This window comes from Sturnira hondurensis, unplaced genomic scaffold, assembly GCF_014824575.4.
Source record: "Sturnira hondurensis isolate 20B ecotype Veracruz unplaced genomic scaffold, ASM1482457v3 Scaffold0016663, whole genome shotgun sequence".
Classification (NCBI taxonomy): domain Eukaryota; kingdom Metazoa; phylum Chordata; class Mammalia; order Chiroptera; family Phyllostomidae; genus Sturnira; species Sturnira hondurensis.
This window is the reverse complement of record NW_028089294.1, coordinates 605,050-628,862: the sequence shown is the minus strand read 5'-3', so window position 1 is coordinate 628,862 and position 23,813 is coordinate 605,050. Positions and strand designations below refer to the sequence as shown.

At 38.9% G+C, this 23,813-nt stretch overlaps 2 protein-coding genes across 2 annotated transcripts; one reads left to right on the top strand and one right to left on the bottom strand.

Moving 5' to 3' along the window:
* Window positions 1–3,868: 3,868 nt before the first annotated feature.
* Window positions 3,869–16,921, bottom strand: LOC119001273 (tetratricopeptide repeat protein 39B-like). The gene is made up of 2 exons (XM_037066575.1): window positions 16,693–16,921; window positions 3,869–5,995 (listed from the first exon to the last, which is right to left on the bottom strand). The coding sequence occupies exon 2, from the start codon at window positions 5,830–5,832 to the stop codon at window positions 4,060–4,062; it is 1,773 nt and encodes a 590-aa protein (XP_036922470.1). The 5' UTR covers window positions 5,833–5,995; window positions 16,693–16,921; the 3' UTR covers window positions 3,869–4,059.
* A 211-nt stretch (window positions 16,922–17,132) lies between these two features.
* SRSF7 (serine and arginine rich splicing factor 7) lies at window positions 17,133–22,433 on the top strand. Its single transcript, XM_037066574.1, has 8 exons — window positions 17,133–17,281; window positions 18,318–18,498; window positions 18,766–18,942; window positions 19,812–19,886; window positions 19,969–20,070; window positions 20,981–21,034; window positions 21,561–21,596; window positions 22,134–22,433. Exons 1-8 carry the CDS (start codon window positions 17,254–17,256, stop codon window positions 22,186–22,188), a joined length of 708 nt encoding a protein of 235 aa, XP_036922469.1. The 5' UTR covers window positions 17,133–17,253; the 3' UTR covers window positions 22,189–22,433.
* The last annotated feature ends 1,380 nt before the right edge of the window (window positions 22,434–23,813 follow it).

Below are 23,813 nucleotides of genomic sequence, written 5' to 3'. Positions count from 1 at the left end.
ACTAGTATCTTTCACAGAAATTATCTTTGTTCTTTTTTTCATGCATAACCCCTTGTTTTCCTCTTCATTTTTCAGGCTGTCGGGCCTCCAAATAGTTATTATATTTACTACATTAAATGAGAAAATTTCTCCATGGAATAAAAAATGTTTCCATAGCTCTCTGTGTTTTATGGCAGGAGGCAACATTGAGGTGCCCTCTCCAAGCTCTGATAAACTGACCCTAAACGTTAAATAAAATGGATGTGATTAGATCTGTGATTCATCTGCACAAAGAGATCATCTATAATGCGGGTAACCAAAAATGTGGGTGTTAGGGTGGTCAGCAACATGGGCTGTGGAAGAATTCACAAAGAGTAGAAAGTGTAGAGAGTACTCTTGACTCACTTTCCAAGAAAAGAGAAGGGCATGCAGTGGAGAGATCCACCAGCATTGAGGGGCGGGGCTTTGAGCTTTTATTGGATTACAGTTGGATTCAAAAAAGGTGGATGGGTTGCTGTCCTGTGGCCCCTGGGCTGTTGAGGTGTTGTAACAGGAGGCTGCAGTTTTGTTCTGACGTTACCTTCTGCCTGTGGCTATAGGGAGGTTAGTTCTGTTTTTGCTTTCCAGTACATTCCAGTCCTGGGGACATAAGCTTAGAAGAATAAAATAGCAGTTGTGTTTAACAAGGTCACAGGCCTGCAAGGTAGATGGTGCCACAATAGCAAATGGGGCTGACTTTATCCTTTCAGTGGGGATGACTGGAAATTCCAAACTAAGTGATCTGGTTGCATTTTCTGGAAGCAGGGCTGGAATGGGATGGTATATTAGTAGATGAAAACTTAATTGCATTGAACCCTGCTGAGACATTCAGTAGCTCAGGGTTGACAGCAGAAGGCATAAGAGAAGGTGAGCAAGCAAAGGATTGAGAGCTACATCTCAGAGACTCTGAGTCTGGAAGACAGAGACTTTCCAGAGATGTATCCATACAGTGAGGAATGGATACTTCATTATATCTCACCCTGGCCTGGAATAGATATTCCTCAAAGTGTATTGGTCTCTCTATAGTCTGATTCTGTGCTGCCTCTCACCATGCTGCCTGCGACCCCTTCTTGGTTTTCTAGGTACATGATTTATCAGGAGAGATGATTCTTGAAACAGAAATGTGAGCACTTCCTAGTCAGGAATAGAGAGGAATAGACCAGAAGTCAGAGACTAGGGGCCAAGGGTCATATCAGGACATGCAGTCAGGTTTAATGTCTGCAGTGTTAAATTTCTTTATAATGTGTAAGCTTTTAGATAGGTGTGCTCTCTTCTTCACAACTAGTTCCCACTTTTATTGTTTTGCACTTGGCTCTTTCATGTTTATATTGCTTGCCTGACCCCTATAGGAAATTGAGTTTGTAATGCTGGAGTAATCCCTGCTATAAATAAATAAGTTAACAAAGTAAATTATACCTTAATCTTTAGTGAGTTTGGTGAAAATCAGCCTCAATTGTGTCTAGTCAACTTGTGGGCCCGGTAAAGGTCAGAACCTGGGCTGTGGGTAGCAAGAACCTGGCCTGTGAAATTGACATTTCACTAAGGAAATGTCAATCACGAGACTGACTAAGATGTTAGATCTGCAGAGAGTTTTTTTCCAGGTGATTCCTTGATCTCATTGTTACCTTGTCTCCTTTAACTGTACCCCTCTGATACTGTTTTCTAACTTACTGTTATTTACATATGGGTTGGAGCAGTAACTGCAGAATGGTTCATTTAACTAAAATCCTTCCCCACAACCTCCTAATAAATGAGGCTTGAAAGCTAAAACTCATTCTCAGCTTCCTTTGTAGGTAGAAGTAGCCATAGGGCTATTTCAGGCCATAAATATATACATGGATGTTCTTAGGAAGACCATCTCTTCTGAAATGAAAAGGCAAAACCTCCTAAGAAAGAGAAAGCCTTTTTTGTCCTTAACCATTTCTCCTCCAGCCTGCCTGGCTTGGACATAAGGCCTGTATGTGAGGCAGCCTCTTTGTACCATAAGGAAATATGCATAAGAAGACCTATATGCCAAGCAGAAAAACACAAGATAAAAAGAGCCAGACCAGACCTGAACTACCTACCATCAGATTTCTTTTGTTTGGGACAAATAAACTCCTGTCTGTTGAAGCAACTGCTTTAAGTGTTTCTAGCCCCATCAAAATCTTTTTCTAACTTGTGTCTCTAATAAAGTCCTCAGGAGAGAGAACGTACTTTGTCTTTATATCCTCAGGACCCTGCTCAGTGCCTGCATGTAGTAGGCATTCAACATGTATTTGTTTAACCAATTAATAAACTTGCTATTCATTGTTAGAAATCAGAACAAAACACAAAATCATAATTTAGGCAGAGAGTTACTAATTTCATAATTAGTGGATTGAGAGTTACTCAATCCACTGAGCCACACCAGCAAGGGCAGAAGTCTGTTTTTTGTTTTTTAAAGATTTTATTTACTTATTTTTAGACGGAGGGGAAGGGAGAGAGCAAGAGAGGGAGAGAAACATTAGTGTGCGGTTGTCTCTCGTGTGCCCCTACTGGGACTTGGATTGCAACCCAGGCATGTTCCCTGAGTGGGAATTGAACCAGCAACCCTTTGGTTTACGGGCCGGCACTCAACCCACTGAGCCAGCCACACCAGCCAGGGTGCAAAAGTCTGTTTTTAACTAATGTTTTTCAACCTAAGCATTTCTAAATCTGAAATATAGCCCCATGATGTGCTCCAGTAGGTTGTTTGGACACCCAAAGCATTAATACAATGTATTTCATTAATGTGTTGTAGCAAAGCAAACTTTCCCAGAAACTTCTTTTCCATGGGTGACTACTGCACAGAAGGTACACTCAGCTGGACTGAATGCTCTAAAAACTAGGGACTGATTTCATCCCTAAGGTGAATAAAACAATACCAAGCTTCATGCTTACAGCTGCTATTTGCTCTCAGATTAGCCTGCTAAAGATGACAGAGGATAGCTGCAAGTGGTTTAATTATGTTAAAAAGCTGATCTTAATAGGAACTACACCCTAGGGAGGGCAGCTACGGGGAGAGCAGCTAAAGGGAGGGCTACCCCTGACCAGTGTCACTCAGTTTGTTGGAGCTTTTCCCACAGAGCAGGTTGCTGGGTAGAACCCTGGTCAGGGCACATGTCCAGGTTGGAGGTGTGGTCCCCAAGTCAGGGGCTTATGAGAGGCAAGCAGTCAATGTTTCTCTCTCATATCGATGTTTCTTTCTTTCTCCCCACATTCCCCTTTCTCTAAAAATAAGTAAAATATTTTTTTAAAGGGAGGGCTAGTGGAAACTAAACTTACCCCCCAATGGCCTCATCTTCTCTTTTTTTCTACCCAATGTATTTGTCCTCTTGGCTTCCTCCAATTACCTTCAAAGGGTTTTAGTGTGCATGTGTGTGTGTGTGTGTATGGGGGCCTCTTTCTTCTCTATCTTCCAGTACGTTATAGCCCCATATTTGAGCTTCCTAATGAAAACAGGTGGAATATACCACTGAATGCACAGCGGGGGGAGTATCTTCTCTTGTACAAAAAGCCAGTAAAAATTACCGCGCATGAGGGAAAACCATTCAGAGTCTGTGCTCTTTTGTTCCTCATTGTTTTGAAATGTAACACAAACTTTTTTCCTTCTCTTACTAGTTAAATAAAAACATTTACAGGGCACAGGGATTCCTAGTGTAGCTACTTTCCCTAATTTATTTACGAGTTGTAAACATTATCTAATGAGATGTTAAAAAATATATTTGAGTGTTTGAAAATGTTTAACATGATTAATAAGTTGACATCTAAGAGAGTATCTTTCATAATGTGAGAGGTACATCATTTGCCTTTTCTTTTTCAAGAATGCACATCACTCCATTTGCCAGACTAAGACATTCCATTTTATAGATATGGAGAAAGAAAGAGGGAAAAGTAATTTCTTTCTTGTTACCAGTCAGATTCTCAGCAGCTGCCTCCTTTTAGATTTCTTCCACAAAGAAATTATTTCCTACCTGTTAATTACCTTGCTGGCTGTAGAATACTTCACTCAGAGTAAACAAAACAACACTTTGGCCTAAATCACTTTTCTTCTTTAGCTATTTGTTCAAGAGCTACATGAGCCCTAAACTGTAATCGGGCTTCCATGGAATAGTCTTTGTAGTTTTTTATGTTGTCTAGGTTTTTTGTTGCACTGACATAATCTCCTTTCAGATAGTACAGAATTCCCAGTTCATAGTAAGTATATGGCACCAAATAGTGGTCATATTTTAACAATTTCTCATTTTGAATGACACGAATAAAGTACTGCTCAGCCGTCGAATATTCGCCTAAATATTTCAGACATAGACCTTTCAGTAAATTTAGCAAACTTATGTCATCTGTACCGTACTCTTTATTTGGATTTTCTCGTAAGAGGTCTTCTCCTTTGTTAATTATTGATAGCCAGCAGGAAATAAGTTGCAGTTTTTTGCTCATGATCCGGAAACCACTCCAGGCATAAAGGAATTCCAGAAGGGGCTGCGCTGTAAACCAGCCTGTAGTAGTACCGTAGCGCCGACCCTTCTCAGCAACAAACTTTTCTATTGGCACAGAAGTTCCTAAAAATCTGATTCTCAGGCTATCCACTTTTAAAAAGTGAGAGTTCATGTCCTCACTTATTGATTGAGCAAATCCAGAAGGAAGCAAAGCCAGAAGCATAGCTTTACTGTAGGAATACATTGCTTTGGACCACCTGCTATTTTGAAATAACTGATCGGCATAGTGGTAGGCCTGCTTCCAATCCTGCAGGTAAATGTGGCACCACATGAGTTCCCAGTAACAGAGATGATTAAGCTGCTTCCATTCATTCTGAATAAAAATGCACTCCTCTAATATTAACTGTGCATTTTCAAAGTTTCCTTTCAGCATATTAAAACGTGCATGAAAAAATTTAAGTATGACACACTTTGGAAATTTCTGGAGGTAGATCAAGAAGAGGTCCTCTACTGTAGAAGTGTGACCCTTTTCAACACCAAAAACTACACAGATGTAATTGTAGTAGAAGAGTAGAGTCAAAATACTTAAGATGTTATTTATATGGGATTCGGATGCACTCTCATGAAGCAAAGACAAGCCTACCTCTTTATTACCATAATAGCCAACAATATTGAGTAATTTAAGTGTCTTTGGTGGCACAAGTGATAACATCAAATTGAATGCTCCAAGACCAAATTTTACTCCTCCCACTAAGTGTCCGTAGGTTTTGCTTTGTTTGTTAGGTATCTGTGTTAATATTTGTTGACAGTCTTTGTATATTTGGTGACTTAACCCAAGGCTGATGCCACTTTTAAGAAAACCAAGTATACTTTCATCCTGCATAAATGTTACAGTGGATTTCAAGATCAAACACTCAGCATAGCAGACTTCTGCATGCAACTCCTCTTCTTTGACAGACTTTATTCCGTGTTTACTTACTAGACGAGAAAAGCTTATCACCCTAGCTTTTCTCCGGAAATTGTTGCAGGTTCTCAACGCTTCCTTTGTAGCGGTCATCGCCACCTCTATATCCTGTGGATCAAAAGTCAAAACGGCTTTGACGACCATAAGGATACTATAAATTAGAGCGTGGTAAATGCTGTTTTTCGACCATGGGTGAATGAGATTTATAGCATCTGAGAATCTGTTATTTAGAAATAAATACAAGCCAGTTGTGCATTCTTCCAGGGAAGACATTAGAGTCATTGTTGTTGCTGCGGGGATAGTTTCATAGGCGTCTTCAAACTTGTCCTCCCTATCATTTTCTTCTTTCCACAAAGTCAACGATGTGAAGTTATCTTCCTTACCGTCTCCCCTTTTACTTAGAGCAAGCGACATATCTGCTGCCCCACTTTAGAGACGGGGAATACTTGCAGTGGAATGATGTGGCTGCACCGAGGGCCGCTCCCGTTCTCCCGACTGGGGCCCCTTCTTCCAGGTGCGGTTATAATGGAGGCAAACAGACTGAGAGCTGTGAGGTGCAGCATTACGATATTCTCATCTAGATCAGACAAAGCGGGGGGGAAGATTATTTTATTTACCTAGAAGATGTATTTCTGGAAAATTCAAATAATTTGGAAATTACTAAAGGAAACATGTTCTCTTAAAACACTGTGAAGTAAATCACAGAAGACTTCTTTTGTAACCACCCTTCCAATCTATTATTTTCCTAAGATCATGCTTTTGCATATTTATGTTATATGGCTGTACTGGGACAGCTATAAAATTTCTAGGAAAGCCTTGGGGACAAGAATCTGGCTTGAAAAGGGAAGGTATTTGCCTAGGTCTCTAGTTAAGACTAAGGAAGGGTGAACTGTCAGATGAAAGAATAAAGATTTTGGGAATGAAAAATCCCTTCCATGCTATTCTTAGTAACACCACTACACTTGCATATATTTCCATTAAAAAAAACTAGATCATTGTGAAATATTATGGTTAGTCGTATGGTACTTTGGGCATGGAAAGTACTGTGTGAACTAGCAAGACTTCCTAGCATTGTTGCAGTTAGGCAAAAAATCAAATGTAATAGTTGTTATCACAGCATTACTGTGGTATCTTGGTAAGAAAGTGCGATGGGGGATGGGCACAATGGAAAACCAATTACAGAGCAAGCTACTTAATTTATTCATAAAAATGCAATAGGTTTAATTAATCTATTTTAAAAAGTAGAAACAGCAAACACAGCACTTTAGTTTTAACGACCACGCTTTACAATAAGTACAAGTATACTTTAAAATGTACTTTAATCCTATATTTTGAATAAGTTAAAGGACAGAAGTAGAAGATAAAGCAGAGGAGAATAATCAAAAGAAAAGAAATTCAGATTTTTACACAGAGGGAAAAGAAAAAACCTGAAGGAAAATATGTTGTATGTGAGGAAAAAGTGATGGGGAGAAGGACACCTCGGAGCTATTACTTTCATTCAATTTCTTGTTTTTATACCTTAAGGTTTAGTTATGTTTCCGAATATTAGTAACTATAATCACTATCCATTGAAAAGCTAAGTTAATTACATATTGATCTACAGGTTCAGTTCTTTAGTGGAACTAAAGTGGAAGAGCCACGCAGTCCATGAGAAGGGACATTATTCTTGGAGCAGCAGTAGTAGTGGCTGGATTATGGTCAGCTGGGGATTAGCTGAAGAAACCTAGTAGAGGGCCAGAGTCAACCCGAGTGAAATGCTCCCTTTCCTCAGGCTTAATGTTTTCAAATGATATTCCATAGAATCCCTACTCTCCATCCAACACAAACTTTTTCCTTTTTCCAGAACCTTACTGGAGTCTGTCAACACAATCACTCTAAAACCGTTCTGTATAGATTCCTATTAGCCTGTAGCCCACCGCATTGTAATGATTTCTACACCTGCTTTCACCAAGTGGAGCCTGGGAGCTCCAAGGCATAATTTCTGTCCTATTTAGCATTATATCCCAGCTCTGGCATACTCCCTTAAACAAAGTAGGCATTAATAAATGGTTGCTAAATGACTTCAGGTACCTACAACATATTTCTAGGAATTTCTTGAAAGCAAGTTGTAAACGCATCGTTCTGCCACATAATTGCTGTTTGCTACTCCCAACAAGCACATAAAGATGTAACCATAATGAATTCACGGTACCAAGATTTACTTGTATATTGCTCTAATATCCCGGGGATTCTATTTTTCGATTTTTCTCTTCCCTTTGTGTAAAAATCGGAATTTCTTCCTTTTCCTTTGATTATCTGAGATTCCATTTTTCACTTATCTCAAGAACTAATACTTCTTTAATCCACAAATAAACAAGTTGTTGCGGGGAGTTGTTGAGGGGAAGCCCTATTCCCAGTTATGCTTTCCTCTCAGTTTTGTTGAGGTAAAATTGACAAAATTGCAAGATATTTAAAGTTTATAATATGACATGATTTTTTGGGGGGAGTGAGAACATTGAAGTTCTACTCTCTTAGCAGATTTCAGTTTACAGTGGTGTTGTCAACTGTAGTCCTTTTATACATAAGATCCTCAGACCTTATTCATCAACCTTACTCATCTCAAAACTAGAAGTTTGTTCTGTTTAAACAGCCTCTCTCTGTTTCTCCCTTCACTGTATCCCTTATTCTTTTTTTTAAGATTTTATTTATTTATTTATCTTTAGAGAAGAAGGGAAGGAGAGAGGGAGAGAAATACCAATGTATGGTTGCCTCTCATGTGTCCCCTGCTGGGAACTGGCCTGCAACCCAGGCATGTGCCCTGACTGGGAATCGAACCACAATCATCTGGTTCGCAGGCCCGTGCTCAATCCACTAAGCTACACCAGCCAGGGCGCGTATCCCCTATTTTTGAGGTGCCCAAAGGGGACTTTTCTGCTAGAGGAATACTCCTGGCCAGTGGGTTGACTGCTGGCTGGAAGCTGATAGAAAGAACTGGGAAAGTGTCCCTTGTGCCTTCTTAATTCCTTCTTTTGTAACCAGCTTGTTCAAGTCTGAAACCAAAAAACAGGAAGAGTTTATTTTCTGCTATCCAGCCATTCCTGGGACGAGGTGAGTAAATCTGTTTAATTAAGGGTGAAGCATTAGTGAGCCCACTGGACAACACCTCTGAAGTTACAGTAACTATCAACTTAATTTTTTTTAAAAAAAAAAGAGGTTATGTTTTGGTCTCCTTTTCCTGACTCTTGCATTTGTATCTCATTGGTTCTGAACTCAGGGGAGGAAAAGGATGTTATTTATTGACCCCTAACACTATCTCCTCCTCTATCTACCCTTGTATTCCTTATCTAGATGGTTGATCGAATCAACCACTGTAGTCTCTCACTTCTTTTCTTCTTCCATGTCCATCAGCGATTGCCATCCAAGCCCTGGCAATTCTGCTTTGCTAAGCAAGGTGCCTCTCTCTTGTCCCCTAAGTCACCTTGGGAAAAAGTCTTTACCAAGGCTCCTCACTAAGGTTATAGTATAGTAACATGGACAGACCGTGAAGAGAGACTCCTTAGGTCTGAATCCTGACTGTGCCGCTTGCTTCACCTCACTGTGCTGCTGCTTCTTCATCTGCAAATAGAGAGTAACAGTGCTTCTGCCTGAGTGGTTGGCAGAAGTAGGTGAATTAATGTATATCAAGCAATCGGGACAGTATCTGGCATACACTGTAAATTCTCAATATATTATTTTATATCCACCCCTCCCCCCATAGTAAGTGCTTACAGAATTGTTTTAAATGAGGTTTGGGATGCAGATTGCTTTCCGTAGGAGTTCCAGGGCTTTTGGTGATAAAGGCAGAGTCATGCTCCTATTATTCTTTTGCTTAAAATGTTCTGTCTGAACTGTGTTCTTTACCTCTATCTGCTTGTCTATGTTTGAAAGGATCAGTCTAGTGGGGATTGACTAGGGATGGCTAATACTGAGCCAGATCAGTCACTGAGGGCTTGAGTAAGGTAGAGAGAGAGAAGTTGAAGATACAGAAAGGAATAATTCAGTAAAAAGGAGGCAGGGGGGATGCACAGAGCACGCATGAAGGAAGGAGTAGACTTAGATGAGAAAAACCTCTCCCACTAACAAAGAACCTTCCTTCTCATCATTCGTTCAACACAGCTAGGACTCCGAGAAAACTCAGGGTGGGAAAGAACAGAATGATTAATAGAAAATAAACAAGTGAGAGTATTAAATCTAAAATAATGGATCCCAAGTCAGTTTGTTTTTAAAATGTGTGTGTGTGTGTGGTGTGTGTGTGTGTAGTAAGGCAAAAGTAGGTTTACAGTTTTGAGTACATGAAAGTTTATTCTTATTATTTATTATTATATTATTTTCCATATGAACTATAAACCTGCTTTTGCCTCACCCTGTATATGTTCGTGTATGTGTGTTTGTATTTTTAACATATTTATATCCTACTGGACTTGAGGGCAAGATCAATATTTTTTTTTGTCTTGGTGTTTAAGCAGTAGCTTATACCTACCAAGTGCATCATACAAGCTCTTGAGAAAGAAAGGATGAAAGGAAGTCAACATATCTTTACTATAATCCCAGATTTGGCAGTGTAAGGAGTGTTAAATGATTTATACTCTGCTCCTAGTACCCAAGTAAATACACATAGGCATTCAAGTTTTCTTTTCATGGAAGCTGTAAGGTTCCTGTAGGAAATAAAACTTAGACTTCATTGGCATCTCAAAGATATTTAAATCTGAGGTTACCAAAAATCAAGATGCCTTCCAATATTTGTAGTAATTTGCTTATGTGTTTGAGAAACCCTGAACCCGCTGTACTGAATGGGAGGAGGAAGAGGGACCAGGGGTATTTGTTCATAAAAAAATAAACAACTTCCTGTGGTATGTAACCAAAGAGAAAAATTCTAGACTAAAGTGGGATTTTGTTGTTTTAAACACCAACAGTGTCCCACTGGAAAATGGTAGTATACTTACAGGGTCATAGGCACAGTTTTGAAATATAAAGCAAATATCTCACTACAACTTTCAGAGAATTGGTTAAAAGCCAAGACAAGTTACTTTTAGGGAATCAGCATGCTGCAAAATAAACATCTCTGGACTGGGAGAATCGGAAGTTCAGATTTGGACACTAAGTATCTATATAACCTTAGAAAAATCATTTATAAATATTAATTGAGTAACAGTCATGTGACGTCACTGAAATAGTTTCTTCGTATATTCACTAATTCTATATATCTTATTGAGAATCCAGTACAGGCCAAGCACAATGTCAGACAGCAGGGTCGCATCAGTGGGTAAAACTAAGTGCCTGCTCTTGCGAGATGCTGTCATGAAAGAAAGAGGTCAGAAGGTGAGAGGAGCTATGAAGGAAAATATAGTTGAGTAAAAGATATAGAAAGTGTAGAAGAAGGGCATGTACTAATGTTTAAATATTATTACAAAAGTGCTATATTTGTTTAAAAAAAACAAAAACTTCAAACAATACAGCAGATTATATAGTTAAAAAATGGAAGCTCTTCCCTATCTTCACGTCAGTCTCATGTCCCACAGGCAACTGCGGTAAACAGTTGAGGAGTATGTATATTAACTATCTTATTTCATTCTTCCATTAGTACTTCGACTTAAAATATTTAAATATATTTATAGTTAAGATTTACTTTAATTCTTCAATTATAAGTAGTACAGGTCATAACAGAAAATAAAAAAATAGCCAAAATGCAGGTAAACTTCTTAGAATACCACCCACCCACAGACAGCAACATTAAAGCCTCTATGTCCCCCTCGGAGTTCTAGAGCCCAGATGACAAGTATAGTAACATGCTCCAGTTTACACAGCTACTGAACAGCGACTCCTCAGCTCAGACGGAGAATTCCTCTGTCTCCAAGCATCCCACTTTTAAAAATTATAGGAAATTGTAAAATACAGAAAGGCAAAATGAAAAAAACTTACTTTTATTAATACATTAATACAACCTATTTTTACAAAACCAGAATCATTCTGTACATTCATATTGTTTTGAAATCTGCCTTTATTTTTATTTATTTTTTAATTTATTTCAGAGAGAGAGGTAGGGGGAGGAAGAGAGAGAATTCATTTTCCACTCATTTATACACTCATTGGTGGATAAATTTATACACTGATTGGTTGATCTTTGCATGTGCCCTGACCAGGGATATAACGAACCCCCTTGGCATATTGAGAGGATGCTCTTACCAACTGAGATACTCAGCCAGGGTGAATCTGCTTTTATTACTTATATATACCATTAACATTTTTCTGACATCAAAAATTCTTCTACAATTGGTTTTTAATGGCCATAATATATATAATTAATTCATGTACCATACATATTTAATCAATCCCTTTGATTTTTAAGCTATTTCTATTTTTTGATAGTATAAGATCCTACGAACATTTTTGTCTTCATGCATATTTGTAATTATTTCCTAGAATAATTCCAGGAAGTAGGATTGCTGGGCCAAAGTGTACAACATTCTCCCCTTACCTTGAGGGGCTATGTCCCAAGATCCCAAGGGGATGCCTGAAACAGTGGAGAGCACTGAGCCCTGTATACACCATGTTTTTTCCTATTCATACATACCTATGATAAAATTTAATTTATAAACTAGGCACAGTAAGAGATTAACAATAATAACTAGTAGTAAAACAGAACACTCATAATAAAAGTTCTGTGAATGTGGACTGTCTCTGGAATCATCTACTAACCTAGACAGTTACTAAGCGAGTATAGGGTAGGTGGTACACACAGCATGAACGTGATGGACCAAGGGACGATCCATGTCATGGGCGGGACAGGGCAGCATGGCTCAATATTTCATCCCACTACGCAGAATGGTGCACAATGTAAAACTTATGAATTGTCTATTTCCATTTAATATTTTTGGACCCTGTTGACGCCATGGAAAGCAAAACTGCAGGTAAGGGGTGGGCTATTGTACACACAATTTAATAACTTTAAAACATGCCACAAAACTGACTCTCAAATATATTGTATTATTTCATATTCCCATTAGTGGGTATAAGTGCCAATTTCATTGCACTCCCAACAAAAAAAGCATGCTGTTCTTAATTTGCATTTTTAGTAAGGCTAGACTTTATTTTCTTATTTTTTCTTTTCTGAACTGTTTCTGGGTGTTTGTGTTTCTTTCTTTCTTTTTCTTTTTGTCCTCTATTTTCTTATTGGGTAAAGTTATGCTTTGTTTTTTTCCAGACTCTCATATTTTGGCAACTAGATAGATCTAACAAAAATTGGGGGGTGGAGGGGACAGATTTTTCTATCAAGAAAACATAAGAGATTTTTAAATTTTTTACCCTTAGCATCCTTTCCTAAAAAAAAAATTAGGGGGGATCATTTTAATAGGAAAATAAAAAGATGTATTCACAGAATAAAGGATGGTTCTTCCCGAGAAAGAATGGTTGCCAACAGCTCCCATTTTTCTGGGGTTGCGGCAAGTTTCATCCAAGTTCTGACCAACAGTCCTTGTAGCAGCCTTCGGGAAGGAAGCTCTCACCACTCCGCAATTCTGTGTCTCAGTCTCATTTGGAAAACAAAGTTGTTAGACTAATGATCTAATAATTTCAAGCCATTCTTTTCACAGGTAGTCTAAACTTAATTATCTACCTGAGAGTTGGAGTGTATTTGTTATTGGTTTTGAAATAAATCTTGGCTTCTTTTTAAAGATGTACCTAATCTTACAGAAATTAGTTTCAATGACTAAACTCTGTATAAAAATTGACAATGTCCCCATTGTTGATGAACACACATTGCTCCATTCCACAGGCCAGTACCTTTGTATAAACCCTTGACAAGGTTTTGCTATTTGATTTTGGAATTTCTGGGGGTTTACTTTCCATGAAGAAAATGTCTTTTTCTGAGTTGTTGCTCCTTATATATGTCAGATTGTTTTTCTCTCTGTGGATTGGGTCAAAGGAGAAAGGTGACGACGTCCCTTACCAAAGGGGACCAGAGCATGACTCTGCCCCTTACTCAGTGAGTAAGGAGACAAAGATGTCTTAGGAGTGGCCATTTAAGGCTGGTCACCATGTTCCAGAGCCTAGTCCTTAGCTTTGCACAAACAAACCTCAATTTTGTTCACGCGCCACAGCAGATTTTTATAAGCTTCCAAAGTTTACTCAGACTACTACTGCCACTACTATGACTCTTCCTCTTCCTCCTCCCAGCTACCATTTATTGAATACTGCTAGACACTTTGAAATGTTATTTACTTGGTTTACCTGATCTAATCCTAAAAACAACTCCCTGAGGTAGTTACTATTATTAAACCCCATTTTTCAGATAAGAAAGCTGAAGTACCAGGAGATTAAAAACTTGGTTGGGGAAGGCAGCTATTAAATACAGGAGTCAAGCTTCAAACCCATTGCTGTGATACTTTGTGTGCTTACGTTCTTGGTTACCACACTGCGCCACCTCTCCTAAGGATCCATGAACTAAAACCATTTTTATTAATTTACAGTAGAACATATTCATGTCCAGGGACTATAGAAAGTATCAAAACATCAAACAAAGGGAAGTCAATGGTCTTGAGCAGTATTTGTCTAAGTAACATAGTTTTTCTTCTTCGAAGACAGTGCTGGATGAACTGCTAAACTTGAAAGTAGTTCATAACCACTGTCACGCCAGTGAGTGTGATTTAGAAAAAGAAAAAAGAAAAACTAGTCTAGTCCTCTTGTTCAGACACCAAGCTGACCAAGTCCATTTCACGAATATTCTTTCTTTCAAGAAGGAATGGCACAACTGATTAGTTCAATGCTTGATGGTTTTACAGGTGCACATTTTTCCGCCTTTATCTCCAGTTTCACACTTTTTAATACAGTCAGGCATTCCTCAGCAAGCCTCACTCTCCCTAGATTCTTTTACACTCTGAAATCACCCATTTGGGAAATACTTGTCACTGCTGTTTGTCTTCTACCCAGTTTTGCTCTGAGGTTGGTCAAATCACTGGCTTTCTTTAACTGTTGCCCCATGTTATACTTCAGTACTGACTGTGGCCCAACACTTGGCTAGTGAGAACTTAATGTCTTTACAGAATATAAAAAATTATAAACATGTCTCTCAGAAGTTTTCCTTCCCAGAATGTACAGCATTCTAGAAGAAACAGGTTATGAAATATTGAAAAAAGGAAGTATTTGACCATAGCTGTTTGGATTGACACACAGCAAATACATACATATTTATTAAAAGACTAGTGTTTGTAACTACAGACTATTTTGTTAGATTAAAAATTGATACATGTGCAAAAGTTCTAAACTTGTTTTTCTTGCTTTACGCCAATCTAAAATGGTGACAATGACTTAAAAATGAAACTAAAATCAAGAAAATAAGATAAAAAGGTGGACTTTTTCTTTAATGCTTCCCTGGAAATACTGAACTAGGAAATGCAGATAAATTTTGAAAGCTGCTGTAAAAGGATTAAGAATTACCCCCCACACACAAACTAATATCAGTGTTCAACAATACTAATGTGTTAGGAACTAACTACTCAACACTAATGTGTTAGGAACTATTTCATATTAGAAATATTAGAATATTTATTGAATTGAATTAGGAAGCTTTCACATTCAAATTGAATCTGGAAATGGGATCTTAATTTAATACAGAAACCTAGAGGCAAAAATGTAGTTGAAACTGATTTCAAAAGAATCAGCAGGAATAAAGGAACTCTTTACAATAAAATCTCCCTCATTTAGATAGATTGGCTTTTAGTGAAAAGAATTGGTTACATGTTCTTAAGAGAAAGAGTGTCCAGTATAATAGTGTACAGAAATAGTATACAGTACTATTTTTTTTTCATGGCAACTATGTTAGCAAAGCCCAACCTAGAATTGGCCCTTTTAAGAGATATATAATATGTAATTAGCTTATCAAAGGGCCTGTCTCCTAGAGAGGCAGACAAGCCAGTCAGGGTTTACCCCTTACTCTTTAATGTGTTTGAAAGCAGTTTGTTATCAGTTGGAAAATTGCTTCCTTTAATATTGTTAGCATTTCTTACTTAGAAATTCTCTTTTGTACAATGGACTTTGTATTCAGAACCAAAAAATATTTATTGGGGCCTATTAGGAGCTATGCAGAATAATAAGTACTATCTTTCCCTTCCAAGTACTAACTAGACCCAACAGTTTTGCTCCTGAGATCAGACCAAATCTTGGGCATTCAAGGTGTTATGGCCATTGACTAATAAGTACTGTCTTTTGATGTTATCATGTTTTGTCCAACTGCAATTCTCATTAATTCTTAATAGGAGAAAATCAAATTAGTGAGGCTTTATAGAATTGATACTGTATTTTTTCAGAGTATGTAAAAATATCTTTATCATTTAACCCTTTGGAGAAGAACCCTGTTAAGTAAATCAGAAATATCAATAAGGCTAATGGAGAACAAACATAACATACTATACAGAAATTTTCTTCTGGCTAGATTTCCTTCAGACAGACAAATTCTTTCCATAGTTTAATAAATCTGGAAAAAATATAAATTCATAGCATTACCTGGAGAAAATCTATACTTTATTCACCTGAATAAAGGCTTATTCAACTAAGCCTCCTTTTCTCTATATTCTCTATACATATATTTCTCTATACATATATTCTGTATCCCACAGCAGAAGATACAGCAGATAAAAAAAAAGAACAAATACTTAAGGAATTCTTCTTTTATGTGGAACATTTCCAACTTGTGTATGCCAAGTACTTACAGTATAAAGTCTTTTTTTTTTTTTTGGTGGATAGTGAACAAAAAGGTTAAAACTGAATTTGTAGAGCTGGTAAATGCAATGTGTAAAATCAAAAGTGGACTTTAAGTGATTTTCATGTAAAGAGGTTTCCATGTATTTGCTATACAGACTGGCTGAGCAGCACGCGGCTGCTACTCAAAGACTTCAGTCCCAGTCCTTAGGATCTGAGTGTTTAGTAGATGAGATGTGTAACTACGATACAAAAAGAACTAGAAGGGAAGCACAGCTCAATTGTTTCAAATGCAAATAATTTCAGAATTGCCACTAGTCAAAATGCTTTAAGGATTTAGGGTTTGGTCGTAATTTCAATATAACAGAAAAAAAAAGAAAAAGAGAAATAAAGAAACAACTCTACTTCGTCCCCCAGACTCCAAGTATGCGGAACGTGTTGGGGAAAATTGGTGGCTTATTCTGAAGGGATTGGAGGGTGGTGCAGCGAGGTCTGTAATGCAGAGACCACTACTCAGAATGGCGGGGTTCATGGAGTTTTCACCCTGGACAAACTCCCGATTACCTCTGCCGAGCCCCAAAGATCACCGAGTAGAACTCTAGGCCACGTCCCCCAGCAGAACTGCGGCGACGGCTGCAACATCAGCGGCTAAATTTTACAGCCTTTCATAAGGCCAGTCTAATACACCTGCAGTAAGATTACTAAGGCTGAGGGTCCCTAAATTGGGGGAAACTACAAAGAAAAGGGAAAGGGAAAGGAAGGAAAACAAGGACCGTAAAGGAAAAGGAGGAGGGAGGGAGCGGGACACCGTGGGGAAGACCGAGGGTTTACAGGCGAGATTCTATCGTTTCCATGGAAACATATCCCTCCGCCTGTGATTGGTATCTTTTCTTCGGTTCCCTCCGCGCCGCTTCTTCGGAGTTTCCGCCCAGCTCCTTTGTGCCGCGCGGTACAGTGACATGACGCATGCGCAAAAAACCCCAGCGCCGCACTTATAAGCCGGAACCCCAGGCTCTTCCTCTTAGTGCCACTGGGAGTGTTGGTGTGTAAGGGATCCGCAGCTTTTTGTATCGCTGATCCCTGGGCACTGCGAGCTGAAGAAGCGGAGCTCGCAGGCCAGTCATCATGTCGCGTTACGGGCGGTACGGAGGAGGTAAGAGGCTGTGGCCCAACAAGGGACATCAGTGTGGGTGTAGCAAGTATAGCGAGGCTGTGGGGTAGGCGCGTCGGTTGGGAGACGGTTATTCCGCGTGCGTAATGGCGGCTTCGGCGCACACCATGCGAAGCTGGAGGCAGCGGGGGCGGGATATTGAAGGAAACGGGGGATGGCGGGTGTAGGTCTGTGTCGACTTCCATGTTAATTCTTGGGCATTTTCGTCTCGCATACCAGCCCAAGTGAGGCCCACGGTCACTGTTATCCTGTTGCCCTTCTTCGAGCCGCCCTGCCGCCCCCCACACCCCCCCGCCCTCGGCTGCCATTTTGCGCACATTGAGGAGCATGGTGGCGCATTTCCTTGGCGCTTTCCCGCCACTTTAGCGGACAGATAGGATCGCAGCCATAAAATCAAAGGTGAATTTGAGCCTGAACAAAACTGGCCGCCTCGAGCTCTGCTCTCTCATCATACAGTCGGTCGAACTGCGGAGTGGGTATGGAGACATAATCTTTTTGTCTGGAGGCTGGTTTCTTTTCTCTTTTAGCTCTTTGGAGCGCAGTTTATGGACTGGGGCGGGGAGCTGGAGTCTTAGGCAAGCCTGTGCCTGGGGCGGTTGCCGCGGAGGACGAGAGCCGGTGCAGCCCTGCTCTGCCGGCCGACCCTGATGGGGCCTGCCTGCCTGCCGCCGCCACTGCTGCTGCTGCGGGTCCGCGCGCTTCCAGCGTGCCCGGGGCTGCCGGGACTCGGGGGCGGGGCCGGGGCGGAGCCCGCCTCGCGCCTGGGAATATGACCTGAGTTCTTCCAAGCCTGAGTTTTGGAGGTTTTAGTCCTACCTTATTGGAATGTTGAGAATTATGTCCTGTGCCTAACTCTTACGAAATTTACCCACCTCGCTGGTTTTGAGACCAAATACAACCCTTGATAGAGCACTGAACTTGTTTGCACCGAGGTCGGCCTGTCCTAAGGCAAAGAATTCATTCAAACTTGGGTTAAATGTTGCATAACATGCATTCTTCTATTTGCGTTTTTAAACAGAAACCAAGGTGTATGTTGGTAACCTGGGAACTGGTGCTGGCAAAGGAGAGTTAGAAAGGGCTTTCAGTTATTATGGTCCCTTAAGAACTGTGTGGATTGCAAGAAATCCTCCAGGATTTGCCTTTGTGGAATTTGAAGACCCTAGAGATGCTGAAGATGCAGTACGAGGCCTGGATGGCAAGTAAGTAAGATGCCGATTATGAATCTTAGGTTTATTAGAATAGTCCAGTGGATTGAGTAATGAGCTAGGTGCTAAGCTTGGATTCTGTAGTATAGAGGAGATGGTGAGTAGCTAATTTTATGTATTTAAGAAAGTGAGCAAAGTTGGAGTTAGGAGGACTTAACAAAGATAGCTGAAGCTTATGAAAGGAAAGAGTGGTTGGCAGATTGTAAATTTAGACGTCACAGGAGTTTTTTAGCACTAGAATTTGTCGATTCTCTTTTATAGGGTGATTTGTGGTTCCCGAGTGAGGGTTGAACTATCGACAGGCATGCCTCGGAGATCTCGTTTTGATAGACCACCTGCTCGACGTCCCTTTGATCCCAATGATAGATGCTATGAGTGTGGTGAAAAGGGACATTATGCTTATGATTGTCATCGTTATAGCCGCCGAAGAAGAAGCAGGTATTTATTTTAAAGAAATGGTTGGTATACTAGTTAATCAAGTAATTTTTTATTAGCAAGGCAGAAATTAGTATTTTTATATAATTGTAAATGTTAATTGTACAGGTGTATTTTACAATTTTTGTTTAATTAAATGTTAATATATTAATAATCAACCTGGTCAAAACCTTTCAGGTTTCTTCGTTTGAGTCAGTCGCCTTGATTCAGAATGTCACGAGCCTTATGATATGCTGAGGCGCCTTGCAAATCCGACAATTAAGATCCTCCTAGACCTTGAGGTGATCAGCATAAGAGGCCAGATCCCCTCGAGTCATCTACACCTAGCTTCACCTTATTTAAAAGGCAGAAAATTTGAGTCGGTGATCGCCGTAACAGTAAATTTGGCTTACAATTGGGGCCCCCTCCGGTTTAGAAAGAGGAACACCAGATTGACCACATTCCCAACTAGAAAAATCTTCTTGCGTCAATCAAGCCTCACCTGGCTCATTTGGCTGTCAGTTTGATCGTCGTTAGATTGAAGAAAACATCTAGATGCAGCGATCGGCTATAGATACTTCTAGATCGTCTAGATCTACTAGACCATGGGCCAAAGAGGGTCGACCTGCAAACTTGCAAGGTTTATTTTAAATACACATTACAGTGTTTTCTATTTTGTAATTCTAAAATGTAATTCAGCTGTTAACGAATCTTTTTTTAGGTAGTTAAAAATTTAAAAAAAAAACAAACTCGGCAACTAATAGGCCCAGAGTTTATTTCCATATGAGACGCTAAATTTTTAAATAGTTTTGAGATTTGATTTCAGCAGAGGTATACAGACTATAAAATGAGTTGCCATCTCACATTTTGTCTATTTCTAACTTGAAAAATAGGTCACGATCTAGATCACATTCGAGATCCAGGGGTAGGCGATACTCTCGATCACGGAGCAGGAGCAGGGGAAGGAGGTAAGGAATCATTAATTGAGATTTTAACAAGCAATAAACAATTAACTGGAGATGAACCTAAACCTCTTTGGTTAATTTTTAGATCAAGATCAGCATCTCCTCAACGATCAAGATCTGTGTCTCTTCGGAGATCACGGTCCGCCTCACTCAGACGATCTAGGTCTGGTTCTATAAAAGGATCAAGGTATTTCCAGTATGTAACATTTCCCCCTGCCCCATTTGTATTTGGATTGTCACGTCTTAATGACATTAGCAGTGTCTCAAGGACACAATCTGGGTTGGGGGGGGGGGTGAATTTGAGACCTTGGGACATTGTGTAGGGAAGTAGTAGTATATCTGGTTGGATGTGGCCTGTTAGCAGCCAGACGCTTAGTTTAGACTTTGAAATTTAAGAAGTTAAAGATCAAACTAAAAACTTAAGCTTTTTTTACTCCCTTTTTTAGAAGGCCTGTAAAGGTGACAGAAACGAGTCAAGTCTAAAATAAGTTGATACTATAGTTGATGAGTACTAGGGAATGCTACTGAGACATACCATTGTTTTATAATTCTTTAAATGCAGAGTCTAAAACTTATCTGTAAAAGCTCTGGACCCCCTCTCTAGATAAATGAATTTTAATTTGATTGCCAGACCCAAGGTGTGTACGTCAGCCTCGTGATAGATAAAGTGATGGTCTTGAACCATGAGAGCTTATTGCCTTACCTGTTGTGTTGGGATTTTCTTTTCATTGGGCTTATCACCTGAATAATTGAAATCTCATTTCAGGGGTCTATGTGATGTTGATTTGATTCTTTTAAGATAAAATCAAATCATAGCAGTCTTAAATGAAAACCATCTATTGTCTCTCGGATACTATACACTTTAAGAATATCTAGCTCACTGAGTATGATAGAAGTAAATAATTGAAATGGTGATACCTTGTTGGCTATCAGAGCTAGTTGAAAATAGGTAATTTATCTAAACTTGTAGACTGATAGGCAGGAGTTGCAACTTTCTCAGTCTTAGCCACTGCTTCTGAGCCTACCCCATAAGGTGCTCAGGAGGTGTTTAAGGAAATCACTAGTATGGACTAATTGGTGTAATTTTTGTTTTTAAGATCTAGGTCAAGGTCAAGATCAAGGTCCAGGTCTCTTTCACGACCACGAAGCAGGTAAGGGTATACATTTGATTAATGCTCCTATAGTTACATGGCATCAATATCGAAAAAGTTCAAAAGTATTTTGAATTGTTGAAGTTTCAGGTGTAAACTCTAAGCCTAGGTGTTAAGTGGGAACACAGTACCTTAATAATAAACTTTGGAACTTCATCTGTACGTGGCCTGTTCTGGCTGACTTGGACAAGAGAAAGTCAAGCTATAGTGAGAAAGAAGTTTGTGACTTTGGTGTTACATTAGGAAGCACATATTAGAACTGATAGGTGCATGGAGGAGCATTCTGAAATAGTTGTGCTTAAGACAGATTAATCATGGTGCAGCAGTTCATTTTTATGATAAACAGTTGTTGGAAAATTGGCTTTAGTTAAATCCTATAGCTCCCTCCGCCCCACCTTTCCTCAGTTTAATTGCAGCTTGACATTTTATGTTTAGGACAGTTTGGGGGTTCATTTCATAATATTGTGACTATAATGAAGGGATTGGTTAGTACATTTTCTTAATAGAATTTCTCATGTTTTGACAGCCGATCAAAGTCCAGATCTCCATCTCCAAAAAGAAGGTAAGTTAAATTTGTTGCCAAATTTTAACTGTTAGATGTGGCTTCTGTATAACTTGTTTGTTTGCTTGCTTCCTGCCTACTTGTAGGCTTTCATTTTGAGCTCTTTGGAGAATTGGTGCTATGTATATAAAAAACACTAGATCTTAAGTTTCTTAGAGGATTGTTTTTCCTGCTTCATTATCACCCACATAGTGACAATAAGTAAGAAAGAAGTGCCTACATGAAGAAAAATTTTTAGGTTGAAATCTTGGAGCCAAACTATTATCTACTTGGTGCTCAGTGATTAAAAAAAAAACTCATATAGTTCTCATTAACTTTGTAGTTTTATCAAGGAGGCTAATAAGCCTAATCTTAACACAGCAACAGAAGATTTGTATATAAATCTTAAATGAATTTTTAGATCTCTGCTGTGGAAACTTATAGTTCCTTTGGCCACCTTTGAATTGATTGAAACTGAGTTTTGCCCTGACGGGTTCATGAGAAGAATAAGTTTCAGTAGACACTAATGGGTTCCAAACCTAATGTTTTTCTTTTTAGTCGTTCCCCATCAGGAAGTCCACGAAGAAGTGCAAGTCCTGAAAGAGTGGACTGAAGTTCTCAAGTTCACCTTTTAGGAAAAAGTTATTTTGTTTACATTATTATAAGGGATTTGTGATGTTTGTTAAATGTAACCTAGGAAGGTTATTTCAATCACATAATCAAAATGGATCTGGATTATTACTCTGTAAATTCACAGCAGTAAGATAATATAAATTTTTGTTGAATGTATTAACATCTTATGGTTTGAAAATGGTGGGTTTTTATTTGGCACATTTAAATAAAATGTTTCTAACTAGATTTTTGATCTGTGTTCAATATTAATACTCAATTGGTAAGCTTCAGTAGTCAATTTTGATACCATCCATACTGGTACAGATCTGGTCTTCAACATCATTAACTGTAGTATACACACACTTGGAAAATTCTTTTACCCTTAGAGCTTTGGGTAAGACAACTCAAGTACCCCTTGACAGCATGAATGCATCATTACAAGTCCCTGAATTAATCAGTTAGAGTTGGTGTTACATATTACCAGGCTAATGATCTCGATTTGTTTTAAGCTAAAGGAACCACTGATTTGCCTATAAATAAGCACGACAAGAACTAAACAAAGAGCTTATTAAAGCAAATGGTGTCAAAAATAACAATTGGATTCAATGCTTGGGGAACTGAATTACTTCCTGAACACTAGAGTGACTGAAGGGTTTTTTTAGGCCATTAGATGGGATGGTGTCAAATGACAACTCCCATTTTAGGAAATTCTCAATGTACTTTGTTTTTAGTGTTAGCCAATTTTATACAACATGTTTGCATGTTTGAGGAATTGTCTAAATTTGGGACACCTTTATGTAAACCAGCTTTGCAAAATTTTCCAATCCAGATACTCCTATCCCTTCAAATGAATTGCCTTATTTTGAGCAGAGATCTGTTAATTCCCGTTAGATTTTCCTTCCACTTCTCAACCACCAACATACTTTTATTTTGCCAGGCTGGTGCAAAGTAATTAAAGCTGTCAATCAAATGTTAATGAGGTGCAGTTTTGTAAATCTCACCTATATTTAACACCTTATGTAGTTTCTTAGTAGCATCTGGTGGACCTTAGGATATTATGGCCAGTAGATTCTTTAAACTTTAAATATCTTTAGTAGGACAGTAATAGTTAATTTTTAATTTACTGGTGAAACTCTTACTAGGTATTCTCTAGCATTGAAGCAAAAGAAAAAAATTAATCGTGCAAAAAAAGTCAATGCTGGTGGCACAGTGTCTGCCTTTGTCCATTTCCTTGGATTATTGGGGTAGCATTGCAATTTGGGGATATTGGTCTGCCTCAAATTACTTGATTTGAATGATCACCAGTATGTTAGAAGTTTGGATACTTTGTTTTTGGAATTTGAAAAGTGGCCAAATTATGGTTGGTATAAAACTGTGTAATTGGCAGGCTTGTTGCACTTGGTCAGCTTTACATTGTTCTGTGTTACATAAAGATAAGTTTACTCCACAATAAATCTGCAAAGAACAAACAATCCTGATACTCAATTTTTGGGAGTGGGAGTTCTGAGCCAACAGCAGGAGTAATTTCTGTAGCTTTGGGATGGATTATTGTCAATGTGCTAGAGATTAGTATGAGGAAGGGGTAGGGGCAAAATGGTTTTAAGAATCAAGCACAGAAAGGTCTAC